The following is a 20,135-nucleotide window of genomic DNA, read 5'->3' on the forward strand; positions in this document are numbered from 1 at the left end:
GGAGGGACAAGTAATTTTCCTTTACACTCCTATTCCAAACTTATATTCTGTACGCAACTACACATGCTATTAAAAAAAAATCTGTTTGTGCGCCTCAGTTATCACAACGGAAAACCATATGTCACCAGGTGCGGCCTATAAATGCAGAGACGTTCCAACATTCAGTTGAATCTAACCTTTAAGTCAAGACCTCACACCAAGTAGGGAAAGAGAAATTGGCTCTGTTTTATTATAGTTTACAAAGCAACGATAAAACGAAGTCGCGACTCAAATGGGTACGAAATTTCTCGTTCCTTCAGTAAATTCAAATGTAGAAATTGACAAGCCTTTTTTTTTCAATAAGTTTCAATTCATCAAGTTCCATAACCAACAACTGATTCAATCCAATCATCCATTCATTTCAACTATAGCTATAGCATATGCAGTCTAAGCGAAATACCGATTATCGTACCATTTTTTTATGACCGGGTATGGAAGGTTCAGTCATAAATATAATCAAAAATAAATACAGGGAAGCTCTGTATAATTTCGGGTACAATCATTGCCACAATATATTATTGGGAAAGGAGTCGTGTTAAAGAACATTTTCCTTGGAATGCTGTTGGAATGTCCAGCGACAACGTCATAACAACAATACATTCGTGCTTTTCATTTTACCTTCATCTGAAAAAAAAAAAAATAATAATTTTTGCGCCAAAGAAGAGGCTAATAGCGAATAGGGTGTGCGTAATTTTACGGAATTTCAACTGCTTTAGTTTCGTCCCATTCAATTTTTTATTTTAATTTATTTATTAAATTGTTTTTGTTTGTTTGGACAGTGATGCTGGATTTCGTTGGCTATTCTTTTTCCCCCGTTCTTGATATCAGCAGACACCATCTTTTTCGTTCAGGGAAATAGCAACACGGGTTCTTACATGTGTCGGGTATTGCCGAAGTTAAGTCCACTCTGGTTGGCTCCCTTGTTGGATCCGTACTGGAGGGAGATGACAGTGTCTCCGGCCCTCAATTGCTCCTCAGAGAACTGACGGGCATTCTTCTCAGCCTCTTTGGGTCCAATCGACGGCTGACCGTACTTGGAAGCCTGCGTGACAAATGGCAAAAGATATGCATTTTATTATTGAAGAAAGGCTTCGTTTAACGCTTGACACCCTTCTCCTGGCAATAAACGTTTTCGTTTCTATGTAAGTATACGTTGTAGGTGTAATAACAATACCTTGCGACCGAGAGCCTGGAGGCAGATGACGACAGCATTGAGATTCTGCCTCTCCCACAGATCGACGGTCTGGAAGAGCTCCTGAGATGGCACGCCAAAAGTCTTGGCGGCTTCCAGGAAAGAGTTGATATTTTCCATGCACTTGAAAGCCATTTTGCTCTCTTGGACGCGCTTGATGATGCCTGGCTGCATAACATTGGCCAATCTGTTTGTTTTTTTATTTATTCAATGCGAAACCAAAAAAAAAAAATTTTTTTTTAAATTAGAAAAAACGTGAAGTGAAAGTCCATTTTCTATCTTTGTTTACTTGCACAAGAGTGTTCCGTCGCGCAAATGCTGGTAAATGTTATCGGGATCCCCGGATGTGTTGTCAGGTTCGCCTGTCAACTCACGGATCCATTCGAGAACCTCCTGGGCATGCTCCTCGCTGTATTTGCTCATGATCTGTGCATCAGTAAAAACAAGAAATACTTTGACATAAGGCAAGGTTGTTTGCTATACAGACATTTTGACAGTTGGGAATTGACAGTTATTTTCCTTCTTTAATCTACGATAAAATCCATCAATGTCAACGAAAGGACCTTTTGAATCCTTTGAACTTCTCGAAGTTTCGCAATTCGATTTACCATGTCGTATTGAGACAATAAAAAACTCACGTTCCTGGTATGCCTCAGTGACTTCAAATATTCTAATCTGAACTAGAGCAAATCGCTTTAATTCCGTTACACGCAAACATTCGCGTTTACATAAATGGCATATCATATAAGCTCTTGGAACACATAAGAGAAGAACGACATTTATCGCCTTCTCTCTTGCCGCATAAATCTCGAATTTCGTAAGAGTTTTTTTTTTGGCTCTACCAATGAAAAATAAAAGTGTGAGAGTGGACGAAGGGGGAATTAGGTTGCATTTCAATACTCGGCGCCAAAGCTCTACGTAACCCATTTGCATTTACCTGAAAAGGCGTCGTGACCGTTATCGGCATGACCAAATATGATGATGAGAAGTTTTTTTTCTTTTTACTTTGGTTCGTTTTATTATTTTCTCTAGTCCAGACTTTTTAGCACATTTTTTTGTACGTGTGCTTAATGCGGTCATTCCAAAATGTTATTAGACTAACGCCATCATTGCTTTAAAACACAGTTCTCTTCACGTACTACCTTTTGCCGCTAGGCTAATTTTTATAATTATGTTGTCTCTTCCCTTTTTTTTTAAATCATGGCAATTCTTAATGTTTTTTAAAAACTGATTACTGTGCTATTTTTTTAAAAAGAGTCACGACTAGCAGAAATTCGCTAATCCACCAAGGATCCGTTTGATTACGAAAAATATGCATATAATAAAAGGCTAACATGTTCCGATGGGTGGAGCAGAGTTATAATGTTCGAGAAGCAAATCCCGTGTTTGATGTCGTAGTACCAGACTAATAAAACACGATATTTTTTTGTGCAACATCCGGTTGCAATGTGGTAGATCGCGACACACCGACCATAAAATTTTTTTTTCTTTTTGTATGTGAAGAAAGTTTCATTCTTTAGAATTCACGTTGAAGAAATACGACCTACAATGTAATCATCCCACCCTCGAGTTCCTGTGGTCGTTTTGACACGCAGCACGTTTGATTGGTGATATTGCAGCTTACGTTATCCAAAGCTTTGACAGCACAACACTCACGTTATACGTATCCAACTTAAACCGGCAATGGAAAAATTACCGCTTTATCAATTACATCACGCTCTAAAATAAAACATTTACGTCATCAAAATCACAAGTACATTAGAAGTGAAGCAAGAACGTACTATCAGACCACCTAAACACTAAGCCTACAGCAAGTGGTTTGTAATTGTGCAAAGTATACGAGTTCTAATCAGAGACTTGGTTTCCCCATAAAGTCTGCCAACTGACAATTCTCTTCATTGTTTTAAGTTAAACAAAAAATACATTTGTTTTCTTTTTTTACCTTGGCCTGAGCTTCGGCAGCGAAACCGGATTTGGTGGCTCGGATGTTGGACATGTTGACAACAAATATGCAAAAGGTTGGTCGCGAATTAAAGGTTGGGCAACAACGAACGGAGAAATGTACAGTTCGATCCTGAGCGGCTGACGGCGAACGACTGAGGTCTCGACACGTAGTGCACCCTCCCTTTAGTATGCCACTTTGCTTTCGTCCCAGCGATAGAGGGAAAAAAGGGGGCGGGAGCATTTTTTTGTTGCCGTAATATCTGGCAACAAAGATTCTGAACAAATTCTTTTTTTCTTTCTAGCATTCCAAACAAATTGAAAAAAAAAAAAAATGAAATTTCCGTACGGCTTGTCTCGGTTTCTTGTGTATCCGGTGTCGAAGCGCATAGCTGATTGCAGATGATATCATCAAGAAGAATGTCGCCAAGTGAGTTTGCTAATGACATCACCCTACTGCAATCCTCAATGCCTTTCGGCAATTTCCTTTTGCAAGAGTATACGGCCTTTTTTAAATTTTTTTATGCACAAACAGCTTAGTCAGCGTCATATCTAGTCCTCCCGCGCGTCTCACTATTTCAACCGCAGCCTCCCGTGTAAGGGATGTGCAGTCATGATCGTTACGGCAGCCGCAGTTGCTTAGCGCTTGTCTCGGACAGCCATTTGTCTTCTCTAGACTTTAACCCCCATCTATTTTTTTTTTTTTTTTGAAGCGGGGATTTTAAACAAGACACTTGTTGTATGAACTGAGACGTGATTGAATAACGTAAAACGATCAGCCGTTTTACCTGATTTGGAACATGACAGATCCACTTGCTAACCCGCTGCGACGATATGATACGTTACTCCCTAACAAGGCAAAATGAACAAAAAAATTAGTTACATTTTTTAAACAACACCAACAGAAAAAAACAAACAGGTGCGCATCAGCGTGTATTTTTTTTGTTAGGCAGGTCTATGTCGATAATATCGTATTGATTTGGGTTCTTGTATTCTTTATTGTTTGGTTGAAATTATTTATCCCCCCCCCCCTTTCTTCCCTTGTTTCTTTTCTTCCTTTTTAGGGCGTGTCCTGTGCTGGATGCTGCTTGATGAGATAATCGATAACACGCCAGCAGACCACTAAAAAAAAAAAAGAAAAGAGGGGAGACCTAGAGAGAGAGTGAAACAAACAAACGGTCATTCCGGTTGAACAAGTTTGCCAGACTCTCCAAACTGAATAATTTTAATGTTTTCGGTGATTTCTCGAATGAGTCACCAGTTCATTTTCTTATTTATTTTTTTTTTTACCAGCTTTTTTTGGAGGACAATTCACCTTTGGACTAGTTACACTCGTCCTTTAAGGACGTAAGTACGTGGAAAAAAAAAAATCTGAATAATGTACAGCATGAAATGGGTGCGAGGACAAGAGCGCGTTCATATAATAGACAGAAGTAAATATGTAAATAAAAAAGGCACACGGTCGGGTCGAGGGAGAGACGGGCGACGTTGTTGGGCTGATGGCTTGCGTCAGATGCAGCACACGCATCTTCGAGTCCAGATTGTGGCCATATATGGTCAAGGAATATCCCCCTTCGATCGTGCCCTTTCTCCTACACGCTGAATCCCGCTCCGCCGTTGCCTTCGTTCACCAATGATCTTCACGCTCTCTTATGGCTCGAAACGGAACCTCGTCCTATATATCCTGTCTCTGCTTTCCATCTTTCTCGGCTGCCCCTTTTTTTTTTTCCACGACATTCTCTCCCTTCTTTTCTCATTGGCGTTTATCCGCCGTTTGATATATTCACGCAGCGTTGCCACGATTTTTGCCGGCGTGACTCGACCGTTTCGATCTCCTACCTTTCAAGAAACGTGTTTCTCTTGCAAACATTTCGGTACGAGATCTTTAAAAAACAAAAAAAAATAATAAAAATGGGGTTTCGTGTAAAGGTGCAACCCTGCATCGTTTTCTTCCCTTTTTCTTATCCAACCATCGGCGTTCATCCAGCAGCAGATGACGTGGAATTACAGACCCGCCAGTGTGTAGTCATTCCAAAGAGTTTGCATACCCGCACAATCACCGCTTGTTCGGGGAATTAGTCATCAGTTTAGACACTGCCTTTGATTTTTTTTTGAGCTATAGATGATTATGACACACACATGCAAGATGGCGTTATATCATCCATTCATTTTCGCCAAAAAAAAAAGATTTGGAAATAGGAAAACAAAAATCTGCCCATTTTCAGTCGATGGCTGATATAGCAAACGAAGGAGAAGCTTTTTGCACTGCCGAAAGTGTTAACCAACTGATAGAGGAAGAATAAAAAGAGAGAGAGAGACATCGCATAAAGAAAAACTTTCACTTCGTGCATATAAGAAAGTTACAAAACTACGATGCTTTGTTTAGAAATGTTGGCCGTTTGTTGTCCGCACGCAAACGGCTAAAGTTTATCTAAGCGGATGGGAGACGAAAACAGAAGATGTTTAATCATTTAAGAAGAGTCTGGGATTCCTCCAGCTGTAGATTGTAGATGAGACGGAGGGGGAGGGGGGGGGTTGAAACGGCAAGTGATGCATATGGAGATAAATGCTGATGTACAGCGACGAGCAAGCGAAAGGTTCGTCGCACGGCTTGTCCCATTCCTTGGCGTGCAGCTTGAACAAGCGGAGCCGGCAGCTGGACGAACAAGGCCAGAACCAGGTGTCGTGGTTGGTTGTTTATGCAAGCCAGCTTGTACAGGTATATTGTATGTGTAGTTCCTTATATGGCCGCATAGTCGTGCAGCCATACTATACAATATATGCTGTGTGTTGGCTGGTGGAGCGTGAAGCTTTTGCGCCCTTGGGCGGTGCCTTGATCGTTGAATCTTTTTCGGGGGGGAATAAATATATACACGCGACTCTCTCCCCCTTTCTTTCTGTTCTTTTCTTGCCCGAATAAGTTCCTCCACGTTCGATGCTAGTCATCGTCTCGACTTTTGTCAAACCTTTCCCCTTTCTCCGCCTTCTCCTCCATCTTCTTATCTCTAAGCTTGAAGAAGCCAAATTTAAGGCTTATTCAAGCCTTTTTTTTCTTTCGCTTTTGTTATAGACACGTAGGAAACAGATAAACATAAAGATTGGCAATTCTGTTTTGCTAATTCTATTTCGTGTGGAATGTGCATACCCCACTTTCCTCTGGTTTTCTCTTTGATGCACAAGGGTCCATTTATTTAGTCGACTATATGTATCATATATATGGAGAGAGTGTGGAAACACTTAGAGAGGGGCATGTCAAAAGACTATCGTCTAGACGAATGAAATGAATCGTTTTCTTCATTTTTGAATGTGTATACGTTAACAATTTATCTTGTACAAAGACCCAAACAGAAAAGGAATGAGAAGATGCCATCAACTGTATAAACAAACGCTGGAGAAGTGATGAAAGAGAAGAATCGTTAAACAGGTAGATATATATATATAGGAATGTACACACAGTGCCCTGGGCGAAACATGAAATCAAAGCTGAAATGCCATATTGTAGAGTGGGTGTGAGCAATGACATTGAATAAACGAACTCAAGCATGTTTATTTCACTCGAGTTTGATATAAATTAACGCGTATTGTAATATGCAAAACTGATGATTGTAGTGACCATCAGCTATGCCGGCTTCTTGACGCGCAGGTGACGAATTAGCCCGTCGACAAGAACAACTGGACATGAGTGATTACACATTTTTAGGAGAATGTTTAGCAAGACATCACAACACTCCCACATTGCGATTCGATGCTCATCGTTTTGTTATTTGTTTCATTTACAGACAATTCAAGATAAGCATCAATTCTTATCGTTGAGCAGGAAAAAAAAACAAAATTGCTGAAAGCCAATATATTACACGCTTGTGTTTTTACAACCAAATCTGCCGTACCTTTTTTGTCGAAAGTATTTTTTTCGGAAAGAGAAATTTGATTCGAGGTGACACACATGAGGCCAACAAAAAAGGAGAGAAATGGATTCAACAGCTGTCATTTGAAACACGTTTTTAGCCGACGGTGATTTCCAATAAAAAAACAAAATTTCAGTTGGAATGAAATATCGACCAACACGGATCACCCACCGGATACACCATATGGAATCGGAGGACTGCCAGTCAGACGACCTTTTTCTCCTCTTTCAATCTCGAAGATGCACAAGATCATATGGCAGAAGCGGCTTCCATTGACGAATGACTCACGCCGCCCACTGTGCTGCTCCGCACGTACCTGCCGCATTACAGACAATTAAATAAGATCAATTTCGTGTTAGAGTTGTACTCAATCTGCATGTCCTGGATTTTTGTTTCTATTGTCCTATTATTGGGCGGAAAAAGGGGAGATGGTGGTGTAAAAGGAAGACCACATATGGCTCGTCCATTAAACAGGCCATTGGATAACGATACAGATTTAGTGCATAGTCATTGGGTAATCTATAGCCTGCAATTACGCCTAATTATACGCATTGAAAAGCATATGCGGGCTCAAAATGAAAAGACGCGTTTCTCGGAATTAAAACAAAAACTAATCCATTGGGATGCTGTGTGTGTATAATTATTGGGTTGTCGACAGCCGGATTTAACCCCGAGAATCATCGATGTAACAACATTAAGTGAGAAACATTCTACGTTTGATGTTTCGACTGGTGCAATTTGTTCACCTTCTTGCCAATCGTCTGTATTTCAGATGAAAACTTCATTTGATGTCAACGCTCCCCACCGTGCACATCTTTTGTTCTTTATTTTACAATAATTTTTCTGAGAAAGGCTAACCAGAAAATTGACTGAGAACTGGGTGATTCATGACTCAAGCGTTGCGGCTACGAAGGGCGCATTAAGAAAGGCTGTACAGCGTGATTTACTATTCAGACTGCTATGCGATCATATATTCAAAAAAAACGAAGGATAAATGATTAAAAAGGGGGAAAAAATGAAATCAATGACGGTGACAAGGACGCGCTTGTGTAGTTAAAAATATGGCTGGAAGCAAAATCGGGTAATCATACGAATCGACTTGACACACGGCCTTCCATAAAAGACGTTAACATGTGAGTAAATGCCTGTTCTTCCTCACCAATATATACAAGCGCAGCCTTGACACACATTCTTTGTTCTTACTACGTTTTCAACGAAACAAGACGAGGATTAAAGAGAAAAGAGTCTCGTATGTTTATCTTATATTTGTGGGTGAAGCCAATGTTTTTTAAAGCTATCGGGGTTGACGATGTTTCTGTTAATGATCACACAAAAGTTTTTTTCGACTACTAAAATTCAACAAGGCGAAATGAACGAGAAAACAAAAAGCTTCGCTGATTATAATTGATCGTAACTAAGAGAATAACAGCGGTACCTGATTGCCCTGTTTCAACTCTCTTTTGCAAAATGTTATCCCCCATTTAAAATCTTTGGCTTACATACGCACACACCGTCTGCTTTCACGTTTCTCTCGTACACCGACGAGTTCTGTTCAGCTTCATTGGATTCACGGAAAGAGAAAATTGCCATCAGACTTTATATACGACGTAAATATAGAATTAAGATGATGTGGTTGAAAATCAAGGGAGGCCAGAAGTCACGCAAACGGGCCACTCTGTTCGATATCATCGATGACCGTATACGTCTATAAATCTGATTTGAATCACAAGGAATCAGGCCTTCATTCTTCCGAGTTCTTAGAAAATAGGGTAGCCACGTAGGCATAATGCGGTTAGTTATATATGTTCTTCCCCTTTAAAATTCACACCACCCGAACTGGTACGGCGTTAATTCAATTCCCCTTCAACCGGCCAGCCTTAATAATAAATCATTCTTAGCTGCCATTTTAGAAATCACGCAATATGCGCTACTGGACAGACACCGGCCTTGACGCTACATACAACTGATGCAATCAAACATTGGGGTTTCGTGCGTCAAGAAAAGTAGTAGACCCAAGCCAACAGAACCGGACTGATTCCAATTTTGGGTATCTACTCATGTTTTTTTTTACTTGTTCGCTATGCGTGTGCGATTTGTATACCTGTGAATGGCGGTTTCACAGGTTTCCATTTTCAGAAAGAATTTCTACTTACCACCTAGGAAAAAAAATAGTGACAAATAAAACAAAAAAAAACATGGAGAGAAATGAAAAAAAGAAATATGTGGTAATCTGTTTTTAATTATTAGCAGGAGTCTGATCAATAACCCACATGTCAGGTGGTACTCTCTTCACTCTGACCCTCCTTTCTTGGCCTTTGTAACCTGACGCTTCCCAAACGGTAATGATTACGTGCTGGACGCGCCCCCTCCAACTCTAACCGATTTCCGACATTCCTTTCAAATCGTTTATGCACGGTATCATTGTTATTGCTTTTGTTCATCTTCTTCTTCTTCGAAACGCGGCTCGTGAGAGACCGTGACTTCGTGAAGGCTCTTTCTTTTATTTTCTCATCATTAACTTCTTTTTTTTTCCCACTATAGCGAACAAGGACGTGAAATCATGATAAGAATAAGACCATTTGTAAAATTACTCGGTTGCTATTTGTTAAACAAAAAAAAAAAAGTCTGCTATAGGTGCTGACGCATCGAAGTAGAATTTCAAACTGAGCGAAGGATACGAGTCCATAACAATGTACGCATACGATGTGTAGAGAAAACAAAGTTTCCTTTTGTCGTCTGGTTAGTTTGACTTTTTAAGGGATTTCTTTCCCATTTTTAGAATTGAAAAAATACACCCCGAAAATTCAAATTCGTGTCAACCGTTTCTCTCAGCTTCTTATGCGCGTTTATAGGTTGTTCTTGGGGATCGTTCTTCTTTCGCCATTTCAATAAAGAAACCTTGACCCGATTGGCATTTCTTGCAACCTTTACACCCGTCTTCACGACCGCAATAATACATCATGAATGCCGCACACATAAATGTTTATTTCAAAATATCGTTTATATGAAACTGACGACAACTCGTATAACTTCTTTAACGTCGGTTCTCCTCTATGCTGGAGGAGGTATGACTCATGGCCAACGTCGTCTACCATTTAAGCTAAGTCTACCAAGTTGCTAATTTAAATAAAAATCAGAGTTTCAATCAATCAGCCGTTATGTTCAGTTGAATAAACTGAAATCGGCGAAAGAAAGAAGGATTTATCGCAATATATGATTAGAAAGACTGATGGAGATCGATAGAAGGTATATACGAATAAATCGAAAAGAAAAAAAAAAGAAAATGATATCAAACTGATGTTAAAGTCTTATTAGCAATCGCGTTTGGTGTCCAGTCTATTTCGGCTGGTCAGACACGCACAGTTTGCCAACACCTGTACAAAATCGTATAACTACCTCCCACTTGTGTCTGCTATACATCGCCGGCGCTATTGTTATGTCAAAAGCAAAATATGGTCGCCCTATAAGCATCCAGTCCGTTTATTAGTTCCTTTCACCTTCATAAAAAAAAACAAAGAAACCTAAAGAAGGAAGCAAAAAAAAAAAAAAAGAGGGGGATCTAACTATAAAATATTCAATCGTTTGCTAGTTAACGTCGGTTCACCGTACTCTTTTTGTTTCCTTTTTTCCTTACTCAGAACGATCGCATATTTTTTTTTTTTGAAAAATGAAATTTCATGCATAGATGAATGATGAATCTGAAACAAGTAAATACTCACGATCCTTTCCTTATAGGGAACGTGAATCGGCGTGATAATAGCCGTACCGCTGTCGCTAGATGGCCGTAGCTTGCAGGCCCCCATAATCAAAAATCGAATGAATAAGAACTCTCAATAAGTTTGTAAAGCTGGGATTGGGGACGGTGTTACATTCAAATGCTCTTCAGCGTCAGTTTCAATTCCTTGAAATCTCGTCTCTCCCCTTACCATGAAACGCTAATGTGTACCGTATCACGCTACACTGCTAACAGTTTGGAAAAACTTCTGCCTGAGTGCTATTGAATAGCGAAATATAAGGGTACAATCACATTAGGTTTTAATAGCTGAAGCTGTCTGTTATGCCGACGCCAATGGGATGCGAATACGTCAATTAGCGAATGATTGATTTAAAAAAAAAATAAATAAACTAACGTCATGTGACTACAACGTGAGCTGTTGCTTTAAAACAACGTATAGATTTAGTCTATATAAAAATAACTCCCGAAAAAATCTTTTAGCCGTGAAAAACAATTGTTCAGAGGAGTTAGACAATCGACTACAGCCCGTTATCAGGGTGGGGTCTTTACTTCTTCAATAATTAATGCTATACGTCATGATGACATAGCTGTCGTGTACGTCGTACAGACAGCGAGCTTTAAAGTGCTGGATATACTTGAATGACATTATTGAATTTCATTTACCGTCCATCTCTGCTCCCACGCAGATAAAGGAAGATTAAGCGGCTGCTCATTTATTTTGTACGATCATCTACCATAGTTTCGGGCAGGGATGGTCACGAAACCCAATTTCAATACTACTCAATTACCCTGAAAGTGCACGAGCGCCTAACGAGCCTCTTACAGATCAGAATGATCCAGCCTACGCATAACAAGGGAAGCTGACCGAATGATCGATAAATCAAGGGAATCATTTTACCTTGAACGCATTTCGTCGTTTCCGAGAACAATTTAAGCCTTGCTTCATACTTACTCATGTTAATCACATAATGGAACACGGATACTATGCCGGATTTATTTTAACCGCAAAGCCGATGTAGACCATAAAGCTTTGCATACGTCAAGTGGAATTTAATTACCTTGTCTACCTCGACATATATATATATATACGTATTGTTACACAGGATTTCCCTGCTGGCAAAAGAATGTTTTTTATTTGAATTCCAGATTGGTATAAGCGAAAGATGCGTTAGACTGCTGATGAAAAAGAATTGCTTTATACCATAAGCTCACATGTCCTTATTCGCGTAGTTCAAAAATAATGATTAGATTATAGAGGTAGGCTATTTGTAATCAACAGACGTCGGAGACGTTGTACAATATTAATATTGCAGGATAGCAACATATAAAAAAAAGGAAAGCCAAAATCGCTAATCAGGCTTTAAAGAAAAAGAATTAATTAGACCATTAGAAATGGCTTTTGCCTTCAAGAACACAAACGAATAAACCCTCTAGAGGCTGCGCCATTCGAATATTCTTATATACAACTTACCCTGTATCCTGAAGACGAATTTGGGTAGTTAGACGTGAGTTGTGAGAGGCGTGAGAAAACTTGTACACCGAACGCTGTCTGACGTTCCTGGTTAATTTGTAATCGAGAGAAATTAGCCAATACATCAGAGACAATGTTATTGAAATGGCATTTTCACGCGTTGATAGTCAATTGCTAGTTGCTACTCAAAATGTATAGGGATGGCTCATTAGCTTGGACAAATGACAGTAGCCTACCTTTGATTACGATGACAGCAACTAGTGCACAAGCAAAAGTAGGGGATGCAACTTTGAGAGCGAAGTCGTAATGCAGCTCTGAATCCGCGTCGAAAGTTTTTCGACATGAACCCGTAGACGAATGGGTTGCAGCAACTATTGATGTACGAGAGCAAATGGCTGTTGTGCGTCCCGCATTTCGTGACACCAATACACGTACGTGGAATAAATGAACATAAAATTGGATTAAAAAAAAAAAAATACCGAAATAGGAATGGAATTTTTACAAAGCCATTTTCATGTGTTTCATCGGTCCAGTTCTCGTGTTTGGCAGGAAAGCAAAACTGGTCAACACGTTATCGATCAAGTACGGTGACCAACAGACTGCAAACAAGATGACAACTGCCACCAGCATTTTGACAACCTAATTTCAGAATGAATTAAAAAAAAAACATCATTTTCTTTTTTTTTTTTTTTTAGTTTTTTCATGCTATTTGTTTTGATTGACGGCTGCCCAGTTACAAGTGAATATATACGAACGCACTTGACGAGCCGTCTTGTGATCGGCTTGTGCGCGTTGCGAAGCCGGTGGCAAGCGGTTAGCGCTGCTGCTGTGACGGTTATTTCTCCTAACCATACTGCCTTTGACGGAATTGGTCTTGCCCGTTGATGCCTCTTTTTGACTGCCAGCTGTAGTTAGCCGGCCAATCGCCATTCTCTCGGGGACGGCCCTGTATATATATATATATATATATTTTAACCCCAAAAAAGTTTACACGTCAATCACACATATCAAGATAAAAGTTTAAACATCGTTATTTTCAATTTTTTTTTTTGGGTCTCCCTCCCATCAAAAGAAACGCCGTGGGTTGTTGTTTTTTAAGTTTAAATGCTGTTGCGAAAGTTCAGTGAGTCTATCGATTATTTTTCCCATTGAATTTTTATTAAAAAAAAAGTTATTTTGCGCACTACTTGGAATATTGGGCTACGTCTTGGACTTTATAGAATCAGTATGGTACACAATAGTTGTACGTATAGTCTATCCCAATTTAAAAGTTTGCAGCACTTTAACGAGTGTCACTTGGACTGCTTAGTTCCTGTGTAAACACGAATGCCTTGAGAAAATGGTTAACCTTTTGAAAGTTGGTTCTTTTGGAACACGTGCGGAAACATCATTTTCTTTCGAAAGTGAGTTTCTTACAAACTTTGTGGGCAAAAAAAAAATTGAAGGTTTTTAATGCGAGTCTCAACGTGTTTTGCCTTAGTTAGTTGCTAGTCTAAAATTCATGAGGCAGCGGTTGACAATTTATGCACCCAAGCCAAGATGATGCAATACAGAAAAATGGCCGTTGGTCCAGGAATCATTTTTAAAAGTCAGTATATACCAGATAGTGACGACATACCTTTGTCATTTTTATCCACACATATCAGTTGGGATTGCCCGAAAGACAAGTTACGCAAATGTTACACCAGGAAATGCTCATTTCTTAGGAGTCGAACAAGTTTAATACCCTTCAAATACACATCCGCCTTTGTAGGCAAAAGCTTCTTCATCCTCTTACTTATACACTGGACTTTGCATTGCGCACTCTTTTCGTGGATAATCCGATCTATACGTATATATTATCTAGACGCTGTTATGTGCGATATGGTTTCTTCTTTTCAACTGATCTATTTTCAGTTGGTTTGATTCTATTTCGCTATTGTTGCGTCATCATCATTGCTCGATTGCGTTGGGTAACAACTTTGTTTGTATCAGATAAATCTTCAGATGATTATATAGGCTGCTTTTGCCATGCGAATACATTCCTCGTAATCCAGAAATTGCACTTGTGATAACACAATCAGCCATTGGATTGGACACATCGTTCGCCCAAAGAAACACAGCGCCATAATCATAAATGGGGGGAATATCGGAAACGCCAGATGTGCTTTAATTATTCATCTCAATAATTGGATGTCTATGTCTGACTTTTATATGCATACATTTTTAAGGAGATAAAAAAAAAATCGTTATACACTCACCCATTTAACTTTTGACTTGTTTCCGGGCCAACAACATCAGGCAAATCCACCGGAATGTTGGCGCCAATGGCAGCTGATGAACTTGCAACAACTTCTGCAACTGCGGGAACAATTTCGGTGTTCGTATCACTATTGACGATTCCCGGATAATAAGAATTGCAAATTAGGAAACAAGTCGAGAAAACAAAAATTAAGAACTTACTTGGTCATAGAAGAACGAAGGTACGTGACACGCCAGACTTCCCGGCCAATGGCACCGTAAGTGACCGCCATGATAGACAATGGCAAAACAAGGACAAGGGCGAGCATGTACAGCTCGTAAATTTGCCAGCTGATTGGGCTGTCCCAATCACGGACGCACCAAAAAGCCGGTTTGCGAACCCCTACCGGTAAATGTACCTGTGAATTGGTTTGATTAGAATTTTGTTTGATGTACAAACTTCATTTTACGTATAGATTCCCCATATATTTTTGCACTTTCAATTCGAGTGCTGTATGCACATTGGCCCGAATTTCTCACGAATTAAACGAACGAAAAGAAAATCTCGGGATTTCGATGAATAAATGAAATCGTTGATGGAACTTCTGAACGAGCAGTGGCTACAGAAATGTCAAACTTGTACTTGACACGAGACGTGTTTTGCGGATCAAAGCATTCGCTCCGAGTTGCGATTCAGCAAGTGCGTGAAATCTTTTTAAAAAGATTCTCGCAATTGCTTGTCGCGGAACAGGGCTCACTGACGGCCGTGCAAGTGGTTCAAAGTTTACAACTAAAACTTTATACATTAATGCCTATTCATGGACCTATTCGATAAGTGAAATGGGAAAACGAAATTCGTCTTGCCGTTTCTTGATTTATTTTACGAACGAGCTGCTGTTCGATCTTCATCATCTACGTGCGTCCATAGGCCTCTGAATGTTATTGACAGCGGTACTGTACACCGTATAATGAAATGTTCTTGTGATGTTAATACGACCGCTTGCTTTATACTTTTATGTGGATCCTTATAAAAAAACTTTCTTATTGATATCGCAATTACTAAATTTTTTTTAATCAAGTCACGACTATCACATAGCGCTTTGTTTGAATCAACTATTACAGGCTATGGCACCCCACAAGTTGTCATAGAGCTACCAGCTGAATAGGGCTAGGTAAGCGACCTTTTACAACATACATCACGATCTCATTTGATGTGGAAATAAAGGAAAGAATCAGCTGGCCGAATTGTGTACACACGGCATAATAATTCCACGCCCATTGGGTCAGGTAAACGTATATACTGCACGCGTATTGAATAACCAACCTTACGGGCTACCATCAAACATGTGATACCAAATATCATTGAGTAACGCGTGTCATCATTAATTTCGTCTACGAGATGCTGCACACGTTCGTTGTTGTGCTTCTCAATTGATGCTGCAGATAAAAAGGCACGATCTTTTTTGTTCCTTATAATAAGTCTGGCAATCGATAGCTCATTCCAAGTGCACACAACGAACAAACAAAAAAAGGCTCTTTTAAAGCATTTTGATAATCTCCACTAACTTCTATTCCATGGCAAAGTAAACCCTTGGAATTGTGATGCTATAAAGGGACAAACGCCATCCAATCATTGATATTTGTTATGATGTTAAATGAATGAGTAACAAACTTATGCTATACAAGTACTGAAAAATATGTTTTTTGTTTACTTGAATCCACAGCGTTGGCGTGGCGAGCACGAAACTAGTGATCCATGTAGCTGTGATGACTTTACGCGCTTGGCTCAGGGTGCAGAGATATTGCGCACGCATTGGATGAACGATGGCGTAATACCTATGCACATTTGAATATTCCCCCTCCATTATTATCGAAAATGGCAAATACCACTATTTACGGAACACAAATAATACGTTAGAATCCACACTGAATTGCAAACAATAACACTAATTAACTGGCCGGCTCGATTGATGGTCTACGGGCTAATTAGATTCTGCATTAAAATGCACACGCACAGGCAACACACACAGGTTGTGGTGGTTGATAGACTACACCTCCGTTATAGACGAGAAGGTCAATTACATACAGAGGTCGTCTTTGTTTTGTTTGGGTTTAGAAAAAAGTCTCACCGTTCAATGCTCATGGCCGTTAATGTCAAGACGGAGCAGATGGCCGATACGTTTTGCATGTAATGAACAAACTTGCAGAGGAACACGCCAAACGTCCACGCGAAAGAGAAAAGTTTGGCAACCTGGAAGTGCATACGTAAGAAATGTTATTTTGAAAAGTCCATTATTGAATATGTAGCTAAAATTCCACGTTATCTCGGAACGGCACTGTTTTAATAATCCGCAATTTTTTTAAGGGCTATTAATTTTAAGTTATAATTTTGTTATTATTTTAAGTGTTTTTTTTTTTGTTGTAACGCAATTTTATTGGTAGTTGATTTCGGCTAAGGGTATCCAGGCAACACCCCCCTACCCGCAAGTGCATCGTAGATAATAGCACGTCTAATAACATTTGCAACGAGTGCTCAGCACTTTGTACGCTTTTAGTTAAGCCTTTTAAAAACCAAATGGCACAGCTGATAGTGGTGCGATTTGCCATCAATTCCACTAAAATTTTAAGGACTATACAGAAACCGTCTACCGATTTATTGTTATCCGTAAAACAAAAACTGTCAAGTCTTATGCAGTATATTGACCTGCGTTTAACTGTAAAACATAGTCGGATGGACACGCTCTTCTACTAAAATTGTAAGGACGCAATCTACTAATGACAGTGCGATCCTGTTCGATCAGTTCGAATTCTGGGTAGCGTCTACCACCCTGATTGATTTTTCGTATGTAAACAAAATTGGACAAAGGGGATTGAAGTGAATGGACGTACTATAGGACACGTAATTCAATCACGCTTCTACAGTGTACCATCACGCACGACAAACGTTTACGTGCAGCCAAACGTCTTTTGGTTTTTTGTAATGTCCAATGCCACTTAGAGATGACAATAACTTAAAATTTTCTTTTCGAACGCACTGTGTTAGACAAACTTCAGATGCAATGTGGAGATTCGTAAAGGGCAGTATAGCCGAGGGCTGCAAATGAACGTCACGCAGAAGGGTTATCTCCTGAAGTGAAAGTAATAAAGAAATCGCAAAACAATTTTGGGCTTTCAAACTAATTAATCCAATGCGACCGAGGAGCGTTTCTCGGAAATCAAGATAATTATTTTTATTTCGTCGCCAAGACTCACGATCCTCTGGGCTCGTAGGCTGAGGATGTCGTGAATTATCTACTCCGAAATAAGCGGTGACGTGTTGCTTCGGGATTAGGGGAGCTCTGAATACGTTTAAATCTATGAGTGGAACACTTTTTTTTTTTAATAGGACAACGTTTAAATTTGTATAAATATCTTCGTTGTCTTACATTAACTGGGACACAGACGACAACAAGTAGAAGATCAGCTGAAGCTAAACTGGCCAAGAAGATGTTAGTTATGGTTTTGAGCCTCCGATAACGAGTTATGGTGAATATGATCAAGCCTGCGAATAGAAAACGTCAGTGTCAATTATGTGCCACCTGTCATGTCAATGTGTCTTTCTAAACTTAACGTCATCGTCTTTAATGATTTCCTTATTTCTTCAATAAAAAAATAGTTAACGACATTGATTGGCACAACAGTGAAAAGGGAAGTTTTGCCCATAGAGAAAAAATTATTTTTATATTTTAAGCAGTCTGAATTAACTATTTGGAGATTGACAAGTTAGATGGTGAGGCTTTCGGCTTCACGTGTACGGCCAACGGACGGATATAGGGCACTCAGTAAATAATGCCGCTACAACGTCCTCCTCGTAACGTTTGCACTATAGGGTCTTCGAATGCGAATTTTTATTTAAACGTTCACAAACTCAAGTAAATAAAGAAAGCAATAATATTCTATATTTTATAGGCACTCCAGCAAATGCAGTTCGTGAAACTTTACGTATAGGTCATAAAGAAAATATGTTACCGTTCCCCGAGATGCCCAGCAAAAGGACGAACGAATAGACGACGACTGCTGGAATCAGCTCTGCCCAGTCGTAATTATCGAACGAAGAATCGATGTCATAATCGTACTCGTCCTCTGCATTGGTGTTGCCTTCGTCGTTCACACTGGAGTTTGCGAGCAACAAGAAAATCAGATCGTGCCCATTCAGTTGTTTATCGCCATTGACGGCGGTCATCGTCATCATAACCGCGGGATACTTAAAATATATAGTTCCCTTGTCCTTCCTAAGTCCAAAACGAAAAAGATGATTTATATCAATGAAATGCGTTCAACATTTGGAACTATTTCCAAGAAGATGTGAGAAAAAGTGTTGCGCACAGGAAAAATAATGGAAACTACATCGCATATGAAATAAAACTCTTTATTTGGTATGTATTGCAGTCGCATATCATTTGGTTATTCCTTTTTCCAATGTTCTTCCAAGAACAAAGAGATGGAAATATTTTTATTTTTTCTTTATTCTACAGAGGAGAAAAAATAGGTCTATGGGTATTTTTAGATTAATTTCGAATACAAAGACGTTTTGTCAGTCAAAATTTCTTTGCAAAAAATATGACTATATTGGTATAAATGTTGATCAAAACTTTCTTTTAAATCTAAATTTTTTAGGAATCATCAAAGAAAGGTCGCGCTGAAAAGAAAGCACTAGCGCAGAATATTCATATTACAGGTAAACTAATTTTTCCTTCACCGAAGTGCAATCCGCTGCCCTGAAAATGGCCATTCGGGTTTCCCAACTCAAAATTTTTGCAAATGGTTTGTTTAACAACAGAGGCTAAATTCCCTTACATAATGAGAAGCTTAAGCGATTTGAATAAAAATCTGGTTTCCATGAAGATCAACACGTTAAAAGTCCTAGTTAGAACGCGTGTATAAACGTATGTAAATCAGGAACTCTAAATTCGCGTCCAGAGCAATCAGAGGCGCCCTTAAGAAACTCACGAGTATTTAACATCGACGTACGAGTTGACATCATTGTTTTTGAAAATACATATCGTACAATAAAATTGAATACAAATTTGGCACAACTTACGTTTCTTATTCGCACTGTTTTAGTTGTTCGATTGTTCAAGAAGAACTTCCCCATTCACCGATAAAGCACAAGTAGCAGCTGAACGTCCGCGTCAGAGCAGAGCCGTACAGCGACTAAGCAACTCGCGCCCAATGCTGACCCATAGATCCTATTTGGTCTTTTGCGCAGCGTCGAGTTCAATCCAACACCACACTTTGTGGAATTCATTTTGAATTATCATTATTTAGAATAAAGAAAAATATTAAATTTTTATCATTTACATTTGACAGATGTCATTTAGAGGAACACACTATCCAAGGTTAAATAGTGTAAATAAAAGCTTTGACGTATATTGTTTGTTTATTATTTTGGTACACGTACCCGTTGCGAATGACGAAGTGGAGTAAAGCTGTCTTCTCTGAAATCCCACTTTCGTTATTGCGATTTCTATATTGGGAAAGGCAAATAGCATTTCTTCTTAAGATCACACGGATGGCTATCGCACTAAATCTAGTGGCAAATTCACCTGTAATGAAAATACCTGGAATGCAAAGACAGAAATAACCATAGAG

General features: G+C 39.3%; 2 protein-coding genes across 2 annotated transcripts; both read right to left on the reverse strand.

Moving 5' to 3' along the window:
- Positions 1-313: 313 nt before the first annotated feature.
- LOC130693646 (myophilin-like) lies at positions 314-3,346 on the reverse strand. Its single transcript, XM_057516834.2, has 4 exons — positions 3,174-3,346; positions 1,521-1,657; positions 1,214-1,418; positions 314-1,081 (listed from the first exon to the last, which is right to left on the reverse strand). The coding sequence occupies exons 1-4, from the start codon at positions 3,225-3,227 to the stop codon at positions 911-913; spliced, it is 567 nt and encodes a 188-aa protein (XP_057372817.1). The 5' UTR covers positions 3,228-3,346; the 3' UTR covers positions 314-910.
- Positions 3,347-6,927: 3,581 nt separating this feature from the next.
- LOC130693617 (G-protein coupled receptor 54-like) lies at positions 6,928-19,689 on the reverse strand. The gene is made up of 12 exons (XM_057516798.2): positions 19,585-19,689; positions 18,513-18,775; positions 17,930-18,045; positions 16,634-16,755; positions 16,217-16,340; positions 14,727-14,923; positions 14,525-14,653; positions 13,044-13,230; positions 12,787-12,923; positions 12,521-12,679; positions 12,285-12,371; positions 6,928-7,393 (listed from the first exon to the last, which is right to left on the reverse strand). The coding sequence occupies exons 2-12, from the start codon at positions 18,733-18,735 to the stop codon at positions 7,327-7,329; spliced, it is 1,548 nt and encodes a 515-aa protein (XP_057372781.1). The 5' UTR covers positions 18,736-18,775; positions 19,585-19,689; the 3' UTR covers positions 6,928-7,326.
- Positions 19,690-20,135: the final 446 nt, after the last annotated feature.

Source organism: Daphnia carinata, chromosome 3 (assembly GCF_022539665.2).
Source record: "Daphnia carinata strain CSIRO-1 chromosome 3, CSIRO_AGI_Dcar_HiC_V3, whole genome shotgun sequence".
Lineage (NCBI taxonomy): Eukaryota > Metazoa > Arthropoda > Branchiopoda > Diplostraca > Daphniidae > Daphnia > Daphnia carinata.

Coding starts and splice junctions, on each gene's coding strand:
- LOC130693617 (XM_057516798.2), bottom strand. CDS start 18,735: ATGATGACGATGACCGCCGTCAATGGCGATAAACAACTGAATGGGCAC. Junction 16,341..16,633: donor ACGGCCATGAGCATTGAACG/GTGAGACTTTTT, acceptor AAATGTGCATAG/GTATTACGCCATCGTTCATC. Junction 14,654..14,726: donor CTTCGTTCTTCTATGACCAA/GTAAGTTCTTAA, acceptor AATCGTCAATAG/TGATACGAACACCGAAATTG.
- LOC130693646 (XM_057516834.2), bottom strand. CDS start 3,227: ATGTCCAACATCCGAGCCACCAAATCCGGTTTCGCTGCCGAAGCTCAG. Junction 1,419..1,520: donor GACGGAACACTCTTGTGCAA/GTAAACAAAGAT, acceptor AAAAACAAACAG/ATTGGCCAATGTTATGCAGC. Junction 1,082..1,213: donor TCCAGGCTCTCGGTCGCAAG/GTATTGTTATTA, acceptor TTTGTCACGCAG/GCTTCCAAGTACGGTCAGCC.